At 44.1% G+C, this 18,778-nt stretch overlaps 2 protein-coding genes across 2 annotated transcripts in view; both read left to right on the top strand.

Moving 5' to 3' along the window:
* Positions 1-7,472: 7,472 nt before the first annotated feature.
* LOC147022286 (uncharacterized) lies at positions 7,473-10,223 on the top strand. The gene is made up of 3 exons (XM_085893011.1): positions 7,473-7,724; positions 7,935-8,066; positions 9,762-10,223. The coding sequence occupies exons 1-3, from the start codon at positions 7,532-7,534 to the stop codon at positions 9,947-9,949; spliced, it is 513 nt and encodes a 170-aa protein (XP_085749137.1). The 5' UTR covers positions 7,473-7,531; the 3' UTR covers positions 9,950-10,223.
* A 3,810-nt stretch (positions 10,224-14,033) lies between these two features.
* The window catches only part of LOC147022285 (uncharacterized), a 10,260-nt gene continuing 5,515 nt past the window's right edge, over positions 14,034-18,778 (top strand). The window contains exons 1-2 of the mRNA XM_085890515.1: positions 14,034-14,558; positions 14,766-14,897. Coding sequence (XP_085746641.1) covers positions 14,366-14,558; positions 14,766-14,897 — 325 coding nt within the window. The 5' untranslated portion in view covers positions 14,034-14,365. The remainder of the gene's footprint in view (positions 14,559-14,765; positions 14,898-18,778) is intronic.

Here is an 18,778-nt window from a genome sequence, read left to right as displayed (position 1 = left end):
ATGATATGAAACTAGCCTCACTCGTGTGAGGTGTTCTGGTTTCTTACCAAGTTTCAAAACTATCTGTTGTCCATGCTATCGCTCACCTGAGAGTTGTACGAATGAACTCCCATGGGGTATGTTCACAATTCGAACTTGTTTTTTTTTGTCTCTGATCCAAAAATAATTTGACGTCTATCATGCACAGTACTGGGGCGGCTTAGCTCTAAAAAACAGGTCGATTGTGCACTTTCCCTTAAATGCATGATACTTGGCACATGGTTAGAGTAACACCATACAATGATTATTAGTCCAGGGGCCACCGGAAATTGCACGCCGTATGGTGGCCATCCTGGATTTCAAAATGGCCAGCACTGTGGACCTGTTTTGTTAAATATCTCCTAAACCAGTACAGATATCGAGACGGTTGAAACGCCTATAACTACAGTTTAGGGCTCTAGGAATGCAATGGTGACATTAAATGTTTGAAAATTGTGGCCGCCATCTTGGAACCCTGCCATCCACAGCTATTTTGCTCTAAAGGTCAATGCTCACATTTCAGAGACAAATAAATTTTTGATGCTTTAAAATATTGATCAAACTATGAAACTGGTAGTAGTTCTGCATCTACTCATTTCAGGGACATCATCCATTGTTATGGTGACTGCACAAGTGATCAACCCTGCATAGGCCCGTTCATCTGCAACTGGAGATGGCAAAGCGCATCGAACTTGTGGATCCATCTAAGCCAGATGCTGAAATGGGTCGAGTTACTCAGTGGGAACTCTGCATTCTTTGTCAACAGAACATCACTGAAAAGATTCAGTTTCCCAGTCAGCGAAAAGGTGAAAAAGGTGAAGCAACACTCGCAGGGTACAAAATGTGCAGAAGGTGGGGAAGGAGGCTTTGGAATCATTTGTGCAAGAAAGGCTCATTGAGTGGAAAAAGCCTCTCAATGATGTCCTCTCCCGCAACAAGTTGCCATTATTTGGCAGCTCATCAGGAAAAGCCCAGCCTAAAGACAAACAGAAGGTAGCCTCATTAAAGAGCGATGTGCAATTGTTTTCCCGCCTTTACATTGCTTGTCAGACACGTGAGGGAAACCTTGATGATTTTTCTGTCATGAAAATCAGCCTTTCCCTCCATCCCTGTCCCAAGCAGGGAAGCTTTAAACTGGAACAAAGAGTGATCTTTTGCAATGCTTTGAGGAAATTGCACCAGCAAGTACACAGGCTCCAGAGGTTACATGCATAATACTTGATGGGGCAGCGATTGTTCAAATGCTAAAGCCTGGAACAGCGAAGACCTTTGGGGAATATGCCAAAGAGGTATTCATCCCATTTGTTCTCTCCCAGTACAAATCTGCAACCCGACTTGACCTGGTGTGGGACCGTTACCTGCCTGAAAGTCTGAAGAGCATGACCCGAGAAAAGCATGGCAGGGGAGTTCGTCGACATGTGGGGACCTCAGTTGCAGTTCCTGGACAATGGCAGAATTTTCTTCGTGTCGACCAAAACAAGACAGAACTTTTCAGTTTCCTGTCCAATGAAATAATCAAGTCAGTTGAAGACCAGAGCAAAGTAGTCACACTGGAAACAGACGTTCTTACTGCTCCACCACGCATGAATCTAGAATCACTTGCTCCATGCAGCCAAGAAGAGGCAGATGGCCGCATGTTCCTCCATGCAGCTGATGTGGCACAGAGAGGGAATGACAGGATCCTAATCCGAACCGTTGATACAGATGTTGTTGTACTTGCAGTTATGGCAACTCAGAGACTTTCTGTGAAGATATGGTTAGCCTTTGGAACAGGGAAGAGCTTGCGATTTCTCCCTGCACTTGACATAGCCACTGCTCTCGGCCCTGAGAAGTCTAAGGCCCTCCACATGTTTCATGCACTGACAGGATGTGACACTGTGTCAGCGTTTTCTGGGCGTGGTAAGCGAACTGCATGGGCTGTATGGGAGTTGTTCCCAGAGCTCACGGGATACGCTATCTGAAGTCAACCATGAACAAACAGATAAAATTGAGTCCTGTATGAGCATTATTGCAAGATTCGTCATTTTGATGTATGACCGCACAAGTACCTGTAGTGACATTAATACAGCACGAAAGAAACTGTTTGTAAAGAAAGGCAGACCTCTGGAGTCAATTCCGCCTACACCCCATGCTCTGGTGCAGCATGTTAGGCATGCAGTGTACCAAGGAGCATTATGCTGGGGCCAGGCATTACATGCACAGCCTTCGCTCCCATGTCCAAGTGAGTGGGATTGGGAAAAACATCCGACGGTCAGTTTAAACCGATTTGGACAACACTACCGGAAGCCACAAAGATCTGCAATGAACTTATCCGGTGTGGATGCACAAAAGGATGCACTGATCGCTGCAGGTGTAAGAAGTCCACACTTCCATGCACGTCACTTTGTTCTTGTGATGAGGAATGCAACAGAGACTAGAAAAGTCAAGTGACAGTAACTGTGGTTTTTTGCCAACTGCTTGTGATGTTTTCTTCATGGTTCATTCCTTCACATATTGTGCTAACTGATGATAGTTTATATTAGCCTTTGGATGGTGGCTATCTTAGATTATAAGATAGCTGCCACATATTCAATCTCACCATTGGATTCCTAGACCCCTAAAATGTGGTATAGGCGTTAAAACTGTATTGATATCTTTGCTACTTAATGAGATATTGAGTAAAATAGTTTGTTAATGGCGGCCATCTTGGATTTCAAGATGGCAGCCACAATGTTCAAACATTTTATGTCACCATTGGCTTCCTAGAGCCGTAAAATGTAGGTATAGGCGGTTCAACTGTCTCGATATCTGTACTAGTTAAGGAGATATTTAACAAAACAGGTCCACACTGGTGGCCATTTTGAAATCCAAGATGGCCACCATACGGGGTGCAATTTCCGGTGGCCCTCTGGACTAAAAATCTTTGTATTGTATTACTCTAACCATGTGCCAAGTTTTATGCTTTTAAGGGAATGCACAATTGATCAGCTAAGCTGCCCCACTACAGGTATTATTGCATATGTACAGTGGTGAATATGAAATAAATGCCTGCAATCATTTTGGAGTAAAGCCTGGTGTTGGCTTCGTGGTTAGAGTGGTGGCTTGGGATTCCAGGGTCCTGAGTTCAAGCCCCGTTGGCTGCTGAATTAACACCAGGGGTTTGACTCAGCCTGTCATCCTTCTGAGGTCGGCGAAATGAGTGCCAGTGTACTGGTCCCGGTGTATGCCCCGGTTAGAATAGGTGTACCATATCCTTGTGTGTCATAAGAGGCGACCAGGGTTGGCGTCAGGAAGGGCATCCGGCCATAAAACATCGCCTCAAGAAAAAGCCAAACCCCTGCACAGCAGGGAAAAATGGCTGTAAAAACGGTCATTTTTTTTAATCATTTTGGAGTAGAAGCTCTGCGAACTTGTTGCGTTATGGAAAAGACCTCCGTATGCATTCAGAGACACGTAGGATTTTCCCCAGACAGATATTTCTTTAGTTTGTGTTTACAAAGATTTTCAACCCATTGTTTGGAGGGATTTTTGGAAGGAGATGCGTTGTGAGTTTAGCATGTTCATTCTCGGTGTAATTCTCCCCCCCGACTTTCAAACTTTTAGTCCAACAATCCATCTTCCAATCTGTCTTAAATCCCTCCATCTATTCATCCATCTTTTGACCCTTCTTTCACTCCTGCTACCCATCCATCGCCAGTCCTTTGCTCTTTGCCTTCCAAATCCCATAATTCCTCACAATCCTGCTTTTTGCCTTTAAAACCAGGTAACCCCCATGGTAAACTTCCCTCGCTGCACCTGAATCTACCCTTTCGCTACTCCATCTCAAACCCCTCCCCTCGTCCTTTCGCCTCAAAACCCCCAATTTACACCACCCCTTCAAACTTATCTCCCTCCTTTTCATTCCATATGCAAACCATCCCCCTACTATGCATGTCACAAATTATCCGTTTAGTTCAATACAATGTATCCAAATTACTCGAACTCTTCACAAAAGATCCATAATCGTGTAGCAATCACTGTGGAATTAAATGGACTTGTTCTTTCATGTCCTGCAAAACTTCCATTTAATACACAATAGATGCGATCATGAGCACTACACTTGTCACGATGATGTTGCTCCATCAGAGACAACAGCAGTTGCTCACCAGGGGGTTTGCTAGCAGAACTAACCTTCCAGTGCTCTAGCCAGACAGATGCCAATGAGAAGACAACATGCCTGTGAAGATGACAAAATGAGAGGAGCAGTAACCACACCCACTCTCGGCGGTGATAAAAGGCTTGAACTCTTCGAGCTCAAAGGGATGCTGGGACGCTTTTCCATGGGGTTTGGTGGGGATTCACGAGAGCCTTTCCATGGATATCAGCAGACATTCGAGATGCCTTTCCACAGAGATCGGAAAGTACATTCCAGACGTCTTTCCACACTGATGGGCAAGCGCTCTCGAAGACCAAGCAGCTTTTCCACAGAGATATTGTCACTCAATACTCCAATCATCTTGTGCGCCGGGAGGTTTTCTCTCGTGGTGCTCCGATCCACCACGTGTGAGCACTCCCCTCATCCTGTCTGCCAGGAGGTATTGAATCGTAGTCTATCTATCCACCGGGCATTCCCATCTACCATGCATCTTGTTCACTGGGCATTCTCATCTACCAAGCACTCTTATACACCACGTATCTCGATCTACCAAGCGCTTTTATTCACCACACGTCTCCTTCCAGTCATGCTCTCGATTTGTCGCATTTGCAGGGAGGTCTCAACTCCTCTTATTTTCCAGGAGCGCTCTCCACTTGTCATATTTGCCGGGACATCTCAACTCATCTTGTTTGGCAGGAGTGCTTGTAACTCATCCCAATTGCCTGCAAGTCTGTCTCTGCTGTTGACACGTCTCATGTGACGGGACTTTTGATTTGTCTTTTCTCATCCATGAAACTCTCCTGACCATAAGTCCTTTGGCCAAGCCTGCACTCATGTCTACCTGTTTGGACCGCGAGAGCCACAGAGGTGGAGCTTCCATGCTGCACAAGTCTGCCCATGGCACAAGCTTGCATGCTGCACAAGTCTGCACGTAGCACGAGCTGCGCTAGTCTGTGTGCGGTATGAGCTGCATGCTGCACGAGTCTGCCCATGGCACAAGCTTGCATGCTGCACGAGTCTGCATGTGGCACGATCTGCATGCTGTGCAGGTCTGGATGTGGCATGAGCTGCACTAGTCTGCGTGCGGCACGAATTTGTATGCCTAATGAGCTTACACAAATCTATGTAAGGTGAGGCAGGAGCAGTACCCCTGCTCCGCTCTGCACACGATATAGTTTATCAACTTTCTTCCTCTCTATGCTTCCTCAGAATGATTGATGGCATGCCATGCCCTGTGTTTAGCATAAGTAAGACCATATAAGTGGGCTCAGTAAGCATGAAGATAGTCTGCTTCTTAATGTATCTTTTAATTGTGCCTTTTCATTGTGATTTCTGTCCATTCATTGTAAATACATGCTCATGATTGCCATCGTAAATACCTGCCATTTCTGATTGAATCAATTGTGTTGTGCATGTTGAATAAATGTGCTTGTTGAACTGATAAATGTTTCTGACCTGCTCACTCTCGTCCATTCTTCCACAGATTTATCGTGTGTCGGTTTAGTTAGATGAGATGGGTTTAGTTTAGTTAGTTTTGCCCCACTGGTATGCTGTGGGATTAGACAAAAGCCATCCATGGTTTGCTCAGCCATATTTAATAAATAGACCTGTGGCTGTTGAGGGTTTGACCCCCAATTAAGGTTGCCGTGCCAACGGTAAAGTAATGCGTAACCAAGGAGTGAAAACCCTGCTTGGCTCCACAGTTCTAATCAGCAGCTACGGATGCTTAGCAATCCGTCAGACCCCAAAGTTATCTGTGGCCAACGGCCTCAGGAGCAGAGGCCGGATAAATATCCAAGGAGATCCCTCGTGATAACCCCATACCCCTGATCCATAACAATATAATCTCCCAGCCAGGTAAAAAACAAAAGTGAGCCGACAATATTTAAGTGGCTCCAACAACATTAATCCCTCAAGTGTGATCAACAGTGTTCTCAAGTGCCGGTTCACACGTGCTATGGAGTGGTACGCAATACGGAGCGGTTGTGGCCGAATATAATTAATTCTTTTCGGCCCATACGGCATTCAGGTAAAATATCTTCTGAAAAAGCAAAGAAACTTTTCATATTCCTCCCTCATTCAAACTTTTCACAAAATGTATTCAATTAATTTGACATGTCCTTCCCACCGATCGATGCACATGCGTGTGTCCCATGAATTTTTTTGTCTCCGATCCAAAAATAATTTCACTTCTATCATGCACAGATATTGCATACATACATGTGGCGAATATGAAAGAAATGCATTCAGTCATTTTGGAGTGGAGGCTCTGGATGTGACAGACAGATGGACTGACAACTACCAAAATATGATCCCCAAGCTGGGTGAAAAAAAGAATGAGCCCCAGACAGGGGAACGAAACAAAAATTTCCTGTGCTACGCAGCCACCTGTTTTATACATGAGCCATGCATGCTTTGTTTGCAAAATACCTTGGATGAAAATAAATAAATAAAATACTAGAATGTCACTCGGAAGAGCGTATACCTCCACCAGACTGAACAGTTTATGCTTTGTATCCCACTGATCGGTCGGATCTGGATTCAGACCTGAACCAAAATCGAATCAATTTGTCCTTGTTACGCAACCAACATGTCCTCCACGTTTCATCCAAATCAGTCCATAACTTTTTGAGGTATCCTACTCACAGACAGTGAAACAGACCAACAAACAGGGGTGAATACATCACCTCCGTGCACTTTTAGTGGCGGAGATAAAAAGTGAGCCTCAGAATGAGGAGTGAATGAAATATGTTTGTTTAACACCTGCATTTCACATGAGGGTCACACCTGTTCACCTCTTCTCTTCCCTGGCAGTTCCTGAGACTTCTCTATTTTTTTAAAGCTAAGTTCCCTTGAAACCGGGTTGGATCGGTGCAGATCCAGATTGTACGTCTGTAAGAATGATGGAAAACGGAAGAGAGAGAGAGAGCGAGAGCGAGAGCGAGAGCGAGAGCGAGAGCGAGAGCGAGAGCGAGAGCGAGAGCGAGAGCGAGAGCGAGAGCGAGAGCGAGAGCGAGAGCGAGAGCGAGAGAGAGAGAGAGAGAGAGAGAGAGAGAGCGAGAGAGAAAGAGAGAGCGAGAGAGCGAGAGGAGAGAGAGAGCGAGAGGAGAGAGAGAGAGAGAGAGAGAGAGAGAGAGAGAGAGAAAGAGAGAGAGAGAGAGAGAGAGAGAGAGAGAGAGAGAGAGAGAGAGAGAGAGAGAGAGAGAGAGAGAGAGAGAGAGAGAGAGAGAATGAATATACATATATATATATATATATATGCAGTGTGGACACATCCTTTTTAAGATATGTCTTCGTATGTGGGACGTTGTTTCACAACAACTTGCGGTTACCTTTTCAGTATAATATCGATGTCAATGCGGAGCTTGAGCAAATCGAAGTTTCCACATTAGTGCAACAATGCCGTCTGCTGAGACACTCCGTCGCATCACTTTGGCGTTGCTTGTTCTCGGTTGCCTGTTCGCTATCATTGGCACGGCTCTACCCAGCTGGCTGTTGGGAAGGCATGGAACTGTTGGTCTGTGGAGAGTATGTCCTTTTCAAAGGAAACATGGATGCATCCCGTTTTCGTGCTTGGAGGGATCGTGCACTGGTGAAGACCTCCTTCCTTACACTCTCATATTTTTATTTGGAAATGTTATAACTTTTATGATGGTGCAGCATTCAACCTAAACCATGGTCTAAGAGTATTTGATGAGCAATCCTGATTCCCTGATTCAACAAAGTTGTATCGATTGCAGAATTCCATTTTTCAACATTTTTACACCAAAAAAAAAAATTTTTTTTTTTGAACATTTTGCAGCTTCCAGAATATTCATGGTGACGGGTTGTCTCGGAGTGGCAGCAGCAACCATCATCATGTTGCTCAAATACTTCAAATTCCCCGAGAAAGCGATTCTTCTCAAGGTTACAATTGGGTGTTCAGCTTCTGCAGGTGAAAAGTTTGTCAGAATTACTCTGATATTTTCGAGTGTTTTGTGTACCACTCACATATCTCACCCATCACTTTGCTGACGAGAGTTTAACAACATAAGTGAAATATATTAAACCGCAGTCATAGTTTAATGACAGTTAATTTTTGCAATGTTTTCCCAGAAACATTTTGTTACATTTCGTTGATTATATTACACTACAGTAATAGTTTATTCCAGAATGGCATGGTATACATATACCTTAACATGGCATGGCGTTTAAAACATGAGAATGCTTCCAGATTTGATGTAGTTAATTAGCCTAATTAACTTAGCTACACACACACACACCTATCTCATTAACTTAAAGTCGAGTCTTAAAGGGTCTACAGTGTGTTTGGAGCCTTTTGTGTTCTCAGGGTCTTTTGGGTCTTCTGGGTTTTTTGCGTCCTCAGGGAGTTTTGGGTACTCAAGGTCTTTTGGGTCCTTGGGGTCTCTTGGCCTTTTGGGTCTTAAGGGTTTGGGGGTCTTAAATGGTCTTTAAAGGTCGAAGGAGTCCAAGCAGTCTAAAGGATCAAATGGTCTAAAGTCTAAAGGGTGTATATATATATATATATATATATATATATATATATATATATATATATATATATATATATATATATATATATATATATATATATATATATATATATATATATATATATATATATATATATATATATATATATATATATATATATATCGACCCAGCGAGAAACTGTCCCTAATATTCCGCACGCAGGCGATGCATCATTGTATGCATTGTCTATCAAAAGGATGTTAAACCAGATAACCTAGCTGTTTGCCAACATTGATCATTGTTGGACGTTAAAATTCCCACGGTGTCTTTTGTGAAAGGTGAGTGAGCTATTACCGTTGTCCTGAACAAATTGTGAACACTGCCTAAATCACCTTCATTCTTACTTGGATGTTTGACTGAAGGTGAATTAAGCTTGAGATTACCTTGCTCTTGAGATTAATATCTGACGTTATCTGCTTGAGATTGCCTTGTCTAACCAGAGGAAGAAGGCCACTGAAGTACATCGACTGCATAGCAAGGGATATCCAGCATGACATGGCGGACTAGCAGACACTGATGATGGACAAAGACTCATGGTGCGGCATTGTGAACTCCATCTCTGATTCGTCTCCTGAGTATTAGTAGAATTAAGCAGGATTTACAATTGCTTGCTAGTTCATGATCGACTTCTGGAAGAAAATGTTCCCCCACCGATCGTACAAAAAATATATGAATAATTGAGGCACTTTAAGGTGTGTGTGTGTGTGTGTGTGTGTGTGTGTGTGTGTGTGTGTGTGTGTGTGTGTGTGTGTGTGTGTGTGTGTGTGTGTGTGTGTGTTTGCTGTTGTCGAACATGTGCACTGTATTTGAATAATAGTTTGATTCTGTGATATGTGGTGTGGACATGTTGGTTGATGGACGTGTTATCTTCGAGGTGAGGTGTGCATGATTGAATATATTGTAATGGAATGGAATATGTGATGCGAAGTCGTGAGTTTACGTTTTGTATCCCACTGACAGGTCAGATATGGATTCGGACCTGAACTAAAATTTAATTGGCTTATTCTTGTCACTTTACCAACTTGTGATAATGCACAACGAATCTTGAGTTTTAATTCTATCGTCATTTCTCGTCTCCTTCCCCGACCCCTTGCAGGTATCCTGATGTTTTGTGCCATGATAGCATTTGTTGCCTACTGCGTGAGCATTCAGAAAAGTTTCCAATCCGGGGCTGCATTCTCCATCACAAGCATTGGCATGACCCTAACTTTAGTTGGTGCAGGTGTGGCTGGTTATTTGATGAAAATGGAAAACCAGGAGAGAGAAAGCCTGAGTTCATCCTAATGTGTTCCCCCCCCCCCCCCCGTTCTACTGACCCAATCATAGATAAATTAACTGCAAAGATAAATGAGATGGAGGTTTGATTTGGTGAATGTGTCCCCCAGGCTCCCCCACCCTGGGCTCCCTGGATAAAAATCCAGCCGCTCAGGTATATGGAGGTTTGAATAGCGGCTGGTAAAATGGCCGCTCAGGTTCAAAGGGTTAAAGCTTTGTTAATAACAAATGTGACATATCATGGAAATGTAAAGAAAAACATTAAAGTTTGTTTGATTACTCATTCATGTTGTTTGTCTTTTTGGTGTTTCTCATTAGTTTGGTACCGGTTTTATAGAGATGCGACAACTTCAATACGTATTGGTACATTTGTGGGGTAGAGGGCAGTGGTTAGATGAAGCCTTAACCCCATCTGTGTTTTTTGTAAATTCGAAGAATATCTTGACTGTGCAATAAATGCATGTGTTTCGATTTAGTTGTTTTTCGTGTGGCCCACCAGATATACGAGTCTTGTCTAATTCAGACTGGATAGGCTAATACGTCTTGTCTACATGTTCTTCCTCCATGAAATCGGGTAGGGATTGGGTATAAGAGAAGGTGCTAAATGGCATGATTGCTATAACGACAGGAGGAGGTGGGGTGGGTGATTCACCCTCCCACATGACTATCTGTTTGGGCACATATCATTTACCAGCTTATTGCATGAAGGAAGGTGATTGGTTTGCCCTCCCCAGGGGGAGTTTTATAGCTGTTGCAGGACTTGTTTCTACAATTAGTGCCCACAATTCCTAATGACACCCCAGAGGTTGTTGTTCCACCCAGGAGTACGAAACCACCATTTAGGTTTTTGTTTTCACCTCATATGGAACGTGGTTCCGGGGAGCTTATGGGATGGCACGCGTCCGTCCGTCCGTCCGTCAGTCCATCCGTCCACAAATACTTGCAACTTCTTCTCTGAAACCACACACACAATTCTGATGAAACTTGACCACAACCTTCATCATATGTGAAGTACCAGTGTTTGTTCACGCCATTGGAAAAATCGAGGTCTAAGTAGGTAAACGGGGTGGGGGATAGGGTTCAGGGAGGGGGTTGCCCCCCAAAATAGGTATTTTCTCTCTTCTCAGAAACTACACACACAATTCTGTTGAAACTTGACCATAAGTTTCATCACCCGTGGTGTACCAAAGTTTGTTCACTGCATTAGATAAAGCATGGTCTAAAGGGCTTTACAGGAGGTATTTTCTCTCTTCTCAGAAACCACACACAATTTTGATGAAACTTGACCACAACTTTCATCACCCGTGATGTACCAAAGTTTGTTCACTGCATTAATAATAAATCCATAGATATTTACTTTCTTCTCCGTTAAATATTTTGTGGTTTATTCATGCCTTCCTATCCACGCTTACCAGGTTCCCTGGTATTCTTATTCAGCCATGACCAGGTTAAGTGCCCAGGGGCATTGCCCCGATTTTAAAGTCATTACCCAATTATAGATATTTTAACATTTTCCACCAAACCTCAACCAAGGTTTGTCCGATCAGAATGAAATTGCACTCTTCAGATAGCCTCGATCAAGGCGTATTTAAACCCCGTTTACATCATACCCCTCCAGCTTTCAGGTCAAGGTCTTACTCCCCTCGGATTACTAATCCACCAGTTAGGTTTTTCTCCGTTTCTTTTCTGTCAATGTCTGAGCTGTATCTCAGATCCGGCTGGGACTTTCGGAAAAAAATTTGCATCAATAATGTGAATCGAAAGTATGCTGGGTTGACATCATTTTTCTGACCTTGACCTATTTCATTAAGGTCATCACACAATTATAGAGATTTTAACATTTTTCACCTAAACTCGTTTTTGGTTTGTCCGATCAGAATGAAATTGCCCTCTAGATATCGTAGAACAAGGCACACTTTCACTTCACTTCCATCATACCCCTCTGAATTAAAGGTCGGTCTGAAAATAAAGAGAAGTGTTTTTGTGTTCTCGCTCAATTTTGCCGATGCAGAATCTCCAAGACGACTTTGCCTTCCAAGATGTTCTTCATCATAATAGTGTACCTGCATTGAAGTTGTGCACCTGATATTCGATTAGTGTCCTCCTTGACCGACTTTTTCGCATTGTGACCTAATTAACAAAAAACACGTTTTTGATCATAAGTTGAAAAATTCTCTTCCAATTTTCATGATGTTGAGGTTTATGGATCGATGGGAGATGGGCACATATTTTCTGAGTTTACACTCTATCCCTAAATGTTGAAGGTCAAGGTGATGTGACAGTCTGAACAAATTATGCCATCATTGGATCGTGGGCCATGGCTAAGTTGCATGAAATCACTAACGGTAAGCCGGGGTTGGATTTCCATTAGCGATTGCTTTGTGGTCGCAGATATCTAGTTGTAATTGAGTCCCATCTGTAAACTTGACTGGGAGGAGGTGAGCGGAGATAGAACATGTCCCCTCCTGAAACTAGGGCCAATGCTGCTTGGAGGTGGACTCACCACTGAGATGGTGACTTGCTGCTGGACTGTTCGCCCCTTCACTGGGACATCTGCACTCCGGTTGTTCCTTCATCCCCGAGACAGCTACACACATCCTTCTGCCTGTTTGGGGGGCTATGTTTTGACCTGCTGGCTGCACATTCTAGTCTTGCTGTAGCCTGAGTTTAATCCTATGTAATTTGATATCTCTCCACTTAGTTCCTATGTACATGGTGTGTGTGTGTGTGTGTGTGTGTGTGTGTGTGTGTGTGTGTGTGTGTGTGTGTGTGTGTGTGTGTGTGTGTGTGTGTGTGTGTGTGTGTGTGTGTGTGTGAAGGACCATAGCTGGAATAGTTATTTATTTGTAATTTCTGTCTCTCTTTGTCCAGGATTTTCGAAACCATATTTTTTGTGAATATATATTTTTTCTTTTTTCTTAAGTGCCTCATGTTCCCACCATTTGTCGGCCAACGTTTGGGTTCATTTTGGGGTCTCTGGAGGATTCCAATAAAAGTAATCCCCATGAATAACCAGTATGGCGTCAGACTGCTCCGAAGCATGGAACGACCCGGTCTTTGCTTGCTGTTAGTGCAAGAGCAAAATTGGCTGCTTGGTTTCATGCCTAGAGCTTTATCCCCAGTTTGGTTGGTTGTTGTTGTTTCATATGCAAGCTGTGGCTGCTGGTTGCATCATTTTATGGAAGCACGGCTGTGCCACTGATGCAGTGCCCCTGTTTCCAGTAAACTGGGTACTCATTTTGCCGACCTCGGAAGGATGACATTGTGAGTCAACCCACCTGATGTTATTTAATTGAACAACAGGGGCTCAAACTCAACATCCTAAGATCTTAAGCCAGCTACCTTAACCATGAAGCCAACACCAAGGTTTGGTTGGTAACTACTCCGATTACAGTTTTGGTTATCGGGTGTTATTTTAATAATTGACAGCAATGCATCAGTTGGTTTGTTTGCAGCATGTTGATATGGGTTGCATCATTTGTTATCTGTTAGTTATGCCAATCACACAGTGCCCACTGTAAATTAGGACAGCGACTTCGATTTGTTCACACAACTGTCTTCTCTTTGTGAAAAAAAACACTACGTGGATTTTTAACATCCCCCATTGATACAAATTGGACAGCCAGCTTAATGTCCATTTTAATGTGGTGAGTTCTCAGTGATGCAACGCGCTGCCTGTGAAGTATTAGGATTGCATTTTCTCGTCGGATCGGTAATGAAACCCAGACTAGGCAGCTCTGGGATGTCAGTTGAGTTCCCTCATCATGAGGCAATGGAACTTTTGGCTACCCAGGATGGAACCTTTTCCACCAACTTGGACGTACTAACATATAACTCTCCGGCACTGAATCTGATGGTCACACAGCCTCAGTGAGCCTCAGTAAGCCAGTCACCTGCATTTCATTCGTGGATCACAAGGGTCCACCTTTTCTCTTTCCTGGTCATTCAGGAGCCTTCCCAATTTTGGAAATTGGAGTTTCCTTGAAAGCAGGTGGAACCGTTCCAGATCCAGATTGTGCTTCCTTGGAAGCAAAGGAAAGCAGATGAGAAAGAGAGAAAGAGAGAAAGAGAGAAAGAGAGAAAGAGAGAAAGAGAGAAAGAGAGAAAGAGAGAAAGAGAGAAAGAGAGAAAGAGAGAAAGAGAGAAAGAGAGAAAGAGAGAAAGAGAGAAAGAGAGAAAGAGAGAAAGAGAGAGAGAGAGAGAGAGAGAGAGAGAGAGAGAGAGAGAGAGAGAGAGAGAGAGAGAGAGAGAGAGAGAGAGAGAGAGAGAGAGAGAGAGAGAGAGAGAGAATATGGCAGTATGGACACATCCCTTATGATATGCCTTTGTGTGTGGGTTTCACAACACCTTGTGGTAACCTCTTTAATGTAATATCGATGTCAATGAGGAGCTTGAGCAAATCGAGGTTTCCACTTTGGTGCAACAATGCCGTCTGCTGAGTCTCTCCGTCGCATCACGTTGGCGTTGCTGGTTCTCGGTTGCCTGTTCACCATCATTGGCACGGCTCTACCCAGCTGGCTGTTGGAACGAGAGGGAACTCTCGGTCTGTGGCAAACGTGTCGTTTTGACTCGAGATATATTTGCCGAACATATCAGTGCTGGACAGGAGCATGTACTGGTAAGGAACTCCCTCTCATTTACCCAGAATGAAAAATATACTCTCAGAGCTTAAGTTAGACATATTGTTTTGACAATTCAGTGTTACAGCTACAAACATACAAATCATGGTCTTGGTGGATTTGCTCAGCAAGCTTGATTTCAACTAAACTATCATTTGTACAATTTCGAATTTCGAATGTGTTGACATTCACGGCTTATTTTGCAGTTTTCAGAGTATTTATGGTAATAGCTTGTCTTGGAGTGACAGCAGCCACTGTCGTCATGTTCCTCAAATACTTCAAGTTCCCTGAGAGAGTGGTTCTTCTCAGGGTTACCATTGGGTGTTCAGCTGTGGCAGGTGAGAACTTTGTCAGAAGTACTCTGATACATACATACACACATATACATCCCTGTGATCATTGAATTTGTACTACATTTACCTTTCCCCATTGTCACGACTCACCATGCTTTGCTTTTGGAGGTATGCAGGTGAGTTGGGGAATTGGTATGTGAGACATCTCAGAGTGGCCATGAGAGGCAAGCATGTCTACCGGGTGAAAAGGGTTAAAAGGTTTTGTGAATAAAGGAATTCCATCACTGGTGATTGTGTTTGTTGAGTACTGGTGATTGTTTGAATGTATGCAGGAAACGGTAGGTGGGAACACATCCTTTAGCATGTACTGCAGGTGTAGGTGGAGATGAATGGCAGCCGGGGAGGGATCATTGCATGCAAGGTTTGTGGGTGAGAAAGTGAGGCGTGTCTGAGGTTGGATCGGGGTCTGCTGGAGAGCAGAAAGCCTGAGGCTCCACCATGTCTCGGCCCCGGTAGCCCAGCAAGAAATGGGAAACCCACCGGGAGTAGGGTTAGATAGGTCGGCCACAGGGCAGAGGACCCTTGGCGACAATAGAAGGCCAATGAGTGCCATTTGTGTGACATCCTCGGGCAGAGTGTGCAGAAAAGGGAGCTGTTGTGATGCTCGGGGTCGAGATGTATGGGGCACCCAAGGTTTTCATGGAATAGGACTTTGCTTTCACTGCGGGCACGCACACACACATCCACACCCATGCCACCACATTTTAGGACCTCCCTCCTGTTGAGTTGAGGCCAGGTAATTGAGAAACCATGGCCTTGAAAGGATGAGCTGTAATTGTTAACAATGGTGATGTGTGTGTTGATGGGAATAATCCACTTGGTCATGTGCGACTTGATATGTACTATGGAGGATGGGTATCCTGTGAAATTGGCTTGGTAGTTATTAAATTGGGTCTGTGAGTTCAGCTGACAGCTGGAGCAGGTGGCATACACTGGGGGATGTGCTCAATAGATGGGATTATGGAAATTGGACAAGTAAAATTGGTGAAACGGTTTGTTTTGCTTTGTGTGTTCTTACCATCTTTCCCCACCCAAAGGACACCATCTTTGAGAAGGCATGATATGAAATTTTGAAGACCTCTTTTATATCGAATTATTGTCCATAATTGTGATTTTCTGTGCATTTGATTGAAATGAAGGGGGTAGAACATCTTGAAATTTGGTGTGTCACGGTTAGCCTTAAAGCCGGAATCTTAGGTTCCCAAGAGAACCTGGACAGGAGCCTCATGTTCCAGGGAGGGTTCTATGATAAGTTCAGGAGTATGGGTGGGCCCATAGTTGGAATGTGGAAAGGGGAAAAGGGGTCAACCGTTAGAAAGCAAAACTTATAGTATGTCCTATGTGTTTCACATACCACAGATTTACTCCAGTAAAGCTGGAAGATGTCAGAGTAAGCCACCTTGTTAAACATGACACTGTGGAGGCAGCATATGTAATTTATAGACAGTAAAACTAGGGATATAACTTTGTATGCGTAAAAGCCTCCCGTTAGCGGAGCGGGGCCAGGTGAGTACATGTGGCCACAAAAAGGCACAATGGAAGGACCTCACGCTTGTAATGGGACTCATCACAAACTGTTTGGCCAGCGCATCACAAGTCATGGTGATGAAGTCGACTGTAGAGCACTGGGGAGGAATGGAAGACATTTTATCGGGGCCACCCTGCATGGCAGGATAGCCTAGAACATGATCTTCACTATTTCTTCGAGGGGAGCCACTTTTACTGATAAGAAATCAGTGTGAGAGCCACCACACTGCCTGCAGGACTCCGTAATGGCTGTTATTAGGCACCGCCCCACATACTCTTCTTTGTTGTGGATAACTGGGCTGCAAGTATAATTGTTTGTATTCTACCATCTACTGATGTAGTCATGTTACATCTATGCTTTGCGTTGCAACACTCATTTAAAACCATTGGGTCAATTTGATGGCATTAATGGCAAATTATGATGGGAGTATTTTCACATTTGTGTATTATCGGCTGCACATCAGGGGCCACACTTTAGCACACTCGGGGCCGCCAGTGGCTCATGGAGTCACGGGCCATGCAATGAAGAACAGAGACCCACAAGGTGGCATCTCTCACAAGCAACGGGGAGGCAATCACGGGACTCGCCATAGGTGAAGACGGTCCCAGAGTTTACAAGGGCTGTTGCCGCTTGTGAGAGTTGCAGTTGGGCCTTGAGCTTCAAGAGAGAAACACCTCTCTTCTTCCTTGATCTCTGCTTCATCATCAGGAAGGAGCTGACTGCTGTCTGGAGATGTGGACGCCGCTTCTCCACATTTCTCCTGACACCCTTGCAATCCCAAGCCATACTTTTCCTGGGTGCCAACAACCTGCAGCCATTCACTAGCTTTGTGCCTGCCCAAGCCTGCACTTGCTGCTTTGTTAGCAAGAGTGTGGTGTGTGGCACCATCGCTGGTTTATGATTGTTTATTTATGTCCTCGCAAATACCACCTGTCACTTCGCTGATGGGGACAACAAGAGAGGAGAGGGAGAAAAACAGGGGAATGGTGGGGAGAGGGAGAGGGGGGAGAGTGAGGAGGTGGAGGAAAAAACAGAGAGGAAGGAGGGCGAGCAAGGAGGAAGGAGGAAGGGAGAATGATTTTAGGAAGGGAGAATGATTAAGGGCGGGGGAGGGAAAGCAGCGAGTGGAGAGAGGAAGGGAAGGCAGATGTGTGGTTGAGCGTTAATTATGAATCAATTATGATTCAGATTTATTAGCCAACACTGTCAAGACACGTCAGGAGTTAAACACCATCCAGAGACAAGCAGTGCCTGGACATGTCTGGACATAAACACCACCCAAAGGCAAACAGCACCTGGACACGTCTGGAGACAAACACCGCCCAGACATGTCCGGAGATAAACACCTCCAGGACACGTCATGAGATAAACACTGTCTGGAAACAAACATCGCCAGCACATGTCTGGAGATAAACACTGTCCGGAGACAAACAGCACCTGGACATGTCTGGAGATGAACAAATACCACCCAGACACATCCGGAGATAAACACCGTCCAGACCTGCCTGGAGATGAACAGCGTTCAGAGACAAACACTACTTGGATAGGTCTGGAGACAAACATGGACATGTGCGGAAACAATCACCACCTGGACATGTCAAGCACTCAAATTAAAAGGGAGCATAAATGGTTAATAAGAACAGCTGGCTTGGCTAGCGATACAGTAGCAAGCTGATTGGTTAATCTGATGTTGGCTTAGTGCTTAGGGTGGTGGCTTGAGTTCCTAGGGTCCTGAGTTTAAGCCCTGTTGGCTGCTGAATTAACTCTAGGGGGTTGACTCAGCCAGTCATCCTTCCAACGTAGGTGAAATGAGTACCAGTGTAGCAGCCAAAAGGTTGCACACGAAGGGAAGGGGGGTATTGACGGATTGATTAAAATCTGGTATTGGTATGGTGCAGGCATGATGGGCTGAATGGCCTCCTCCTGTGCAAAAATTTCCTTGTAATTCCCTTGTAATGGCACATATTGTACCCGCAAAAAGCAAAACACCACTTTCTGCAAATTCCTTAATCTTTTCTTCCCTCAATATAATCGTCTGAACAGCAGAAAAAGTTAAGTTTAATGCTTTGCTCAAATAAACACACTTAGTTATAAAAATCGCTAATTTGTCTAAAATTTTCAGATTTCACTCCAGCTTTCGAATTATTTAGTCCACGTGATCCGATCCTCCAAACTCAAATAACATTTCGATGATATACTTTAATTAGTTCCTGAGAGTAGATTGTGGAAAATGGCATCGTGTAATGCATGAGATCTCTCCAATCTCCTAACTTGAAAACTAACTAATTTTTTCTCTTTTTTTGGTGGGAGGCCGAAACACTTACATACACGCACTAAG

The sequence above is a fragment of the Eptatretus burgeri genome, chromosome 8, assembly GCF_056783735.1.
Source record: "Eptatretus burgeri isolate ZD-2024b chromosome 8, Ebu_testis_v1, whole genome shotgun sequence".
Classification (NCBI taxonomy): domain Eukaryota; kingdom Metazoa; phylum Chordata; class Myxini; order Myxiniformes; family Myxinidae; genus Eptatretus; species Eptatretus burgeri.
This window is presented reverse-complemented; position numbering and strand designations above follow the sequence as displayed.

Excerpts from the sequence above, each read along its gene's own strand:
- LOC147022286 (XM_085893011.1), top strand. The coding sequence starts at position 7,532 with ATGCCGTCTGCTGAGACACTCCGTCGCATCACTTTGGCGTTGCTTGTT. Across the intron at positions 7,725-7,934 it reads CTTGGAGGGATCGTGCACTG|CTTCCAGAATATTCATGGTG; the intron begins GTGAAGACCTCC and ends AACATTTTGCAG. Across the intron at positions 8,067-9,761 it reads TGGGTGTTCAGCTTCTGCAG|GTATCCTGATGTTTTGTGCC; the intron begins GTGAAAAGTTTG and ends GACCCCTTGCAG.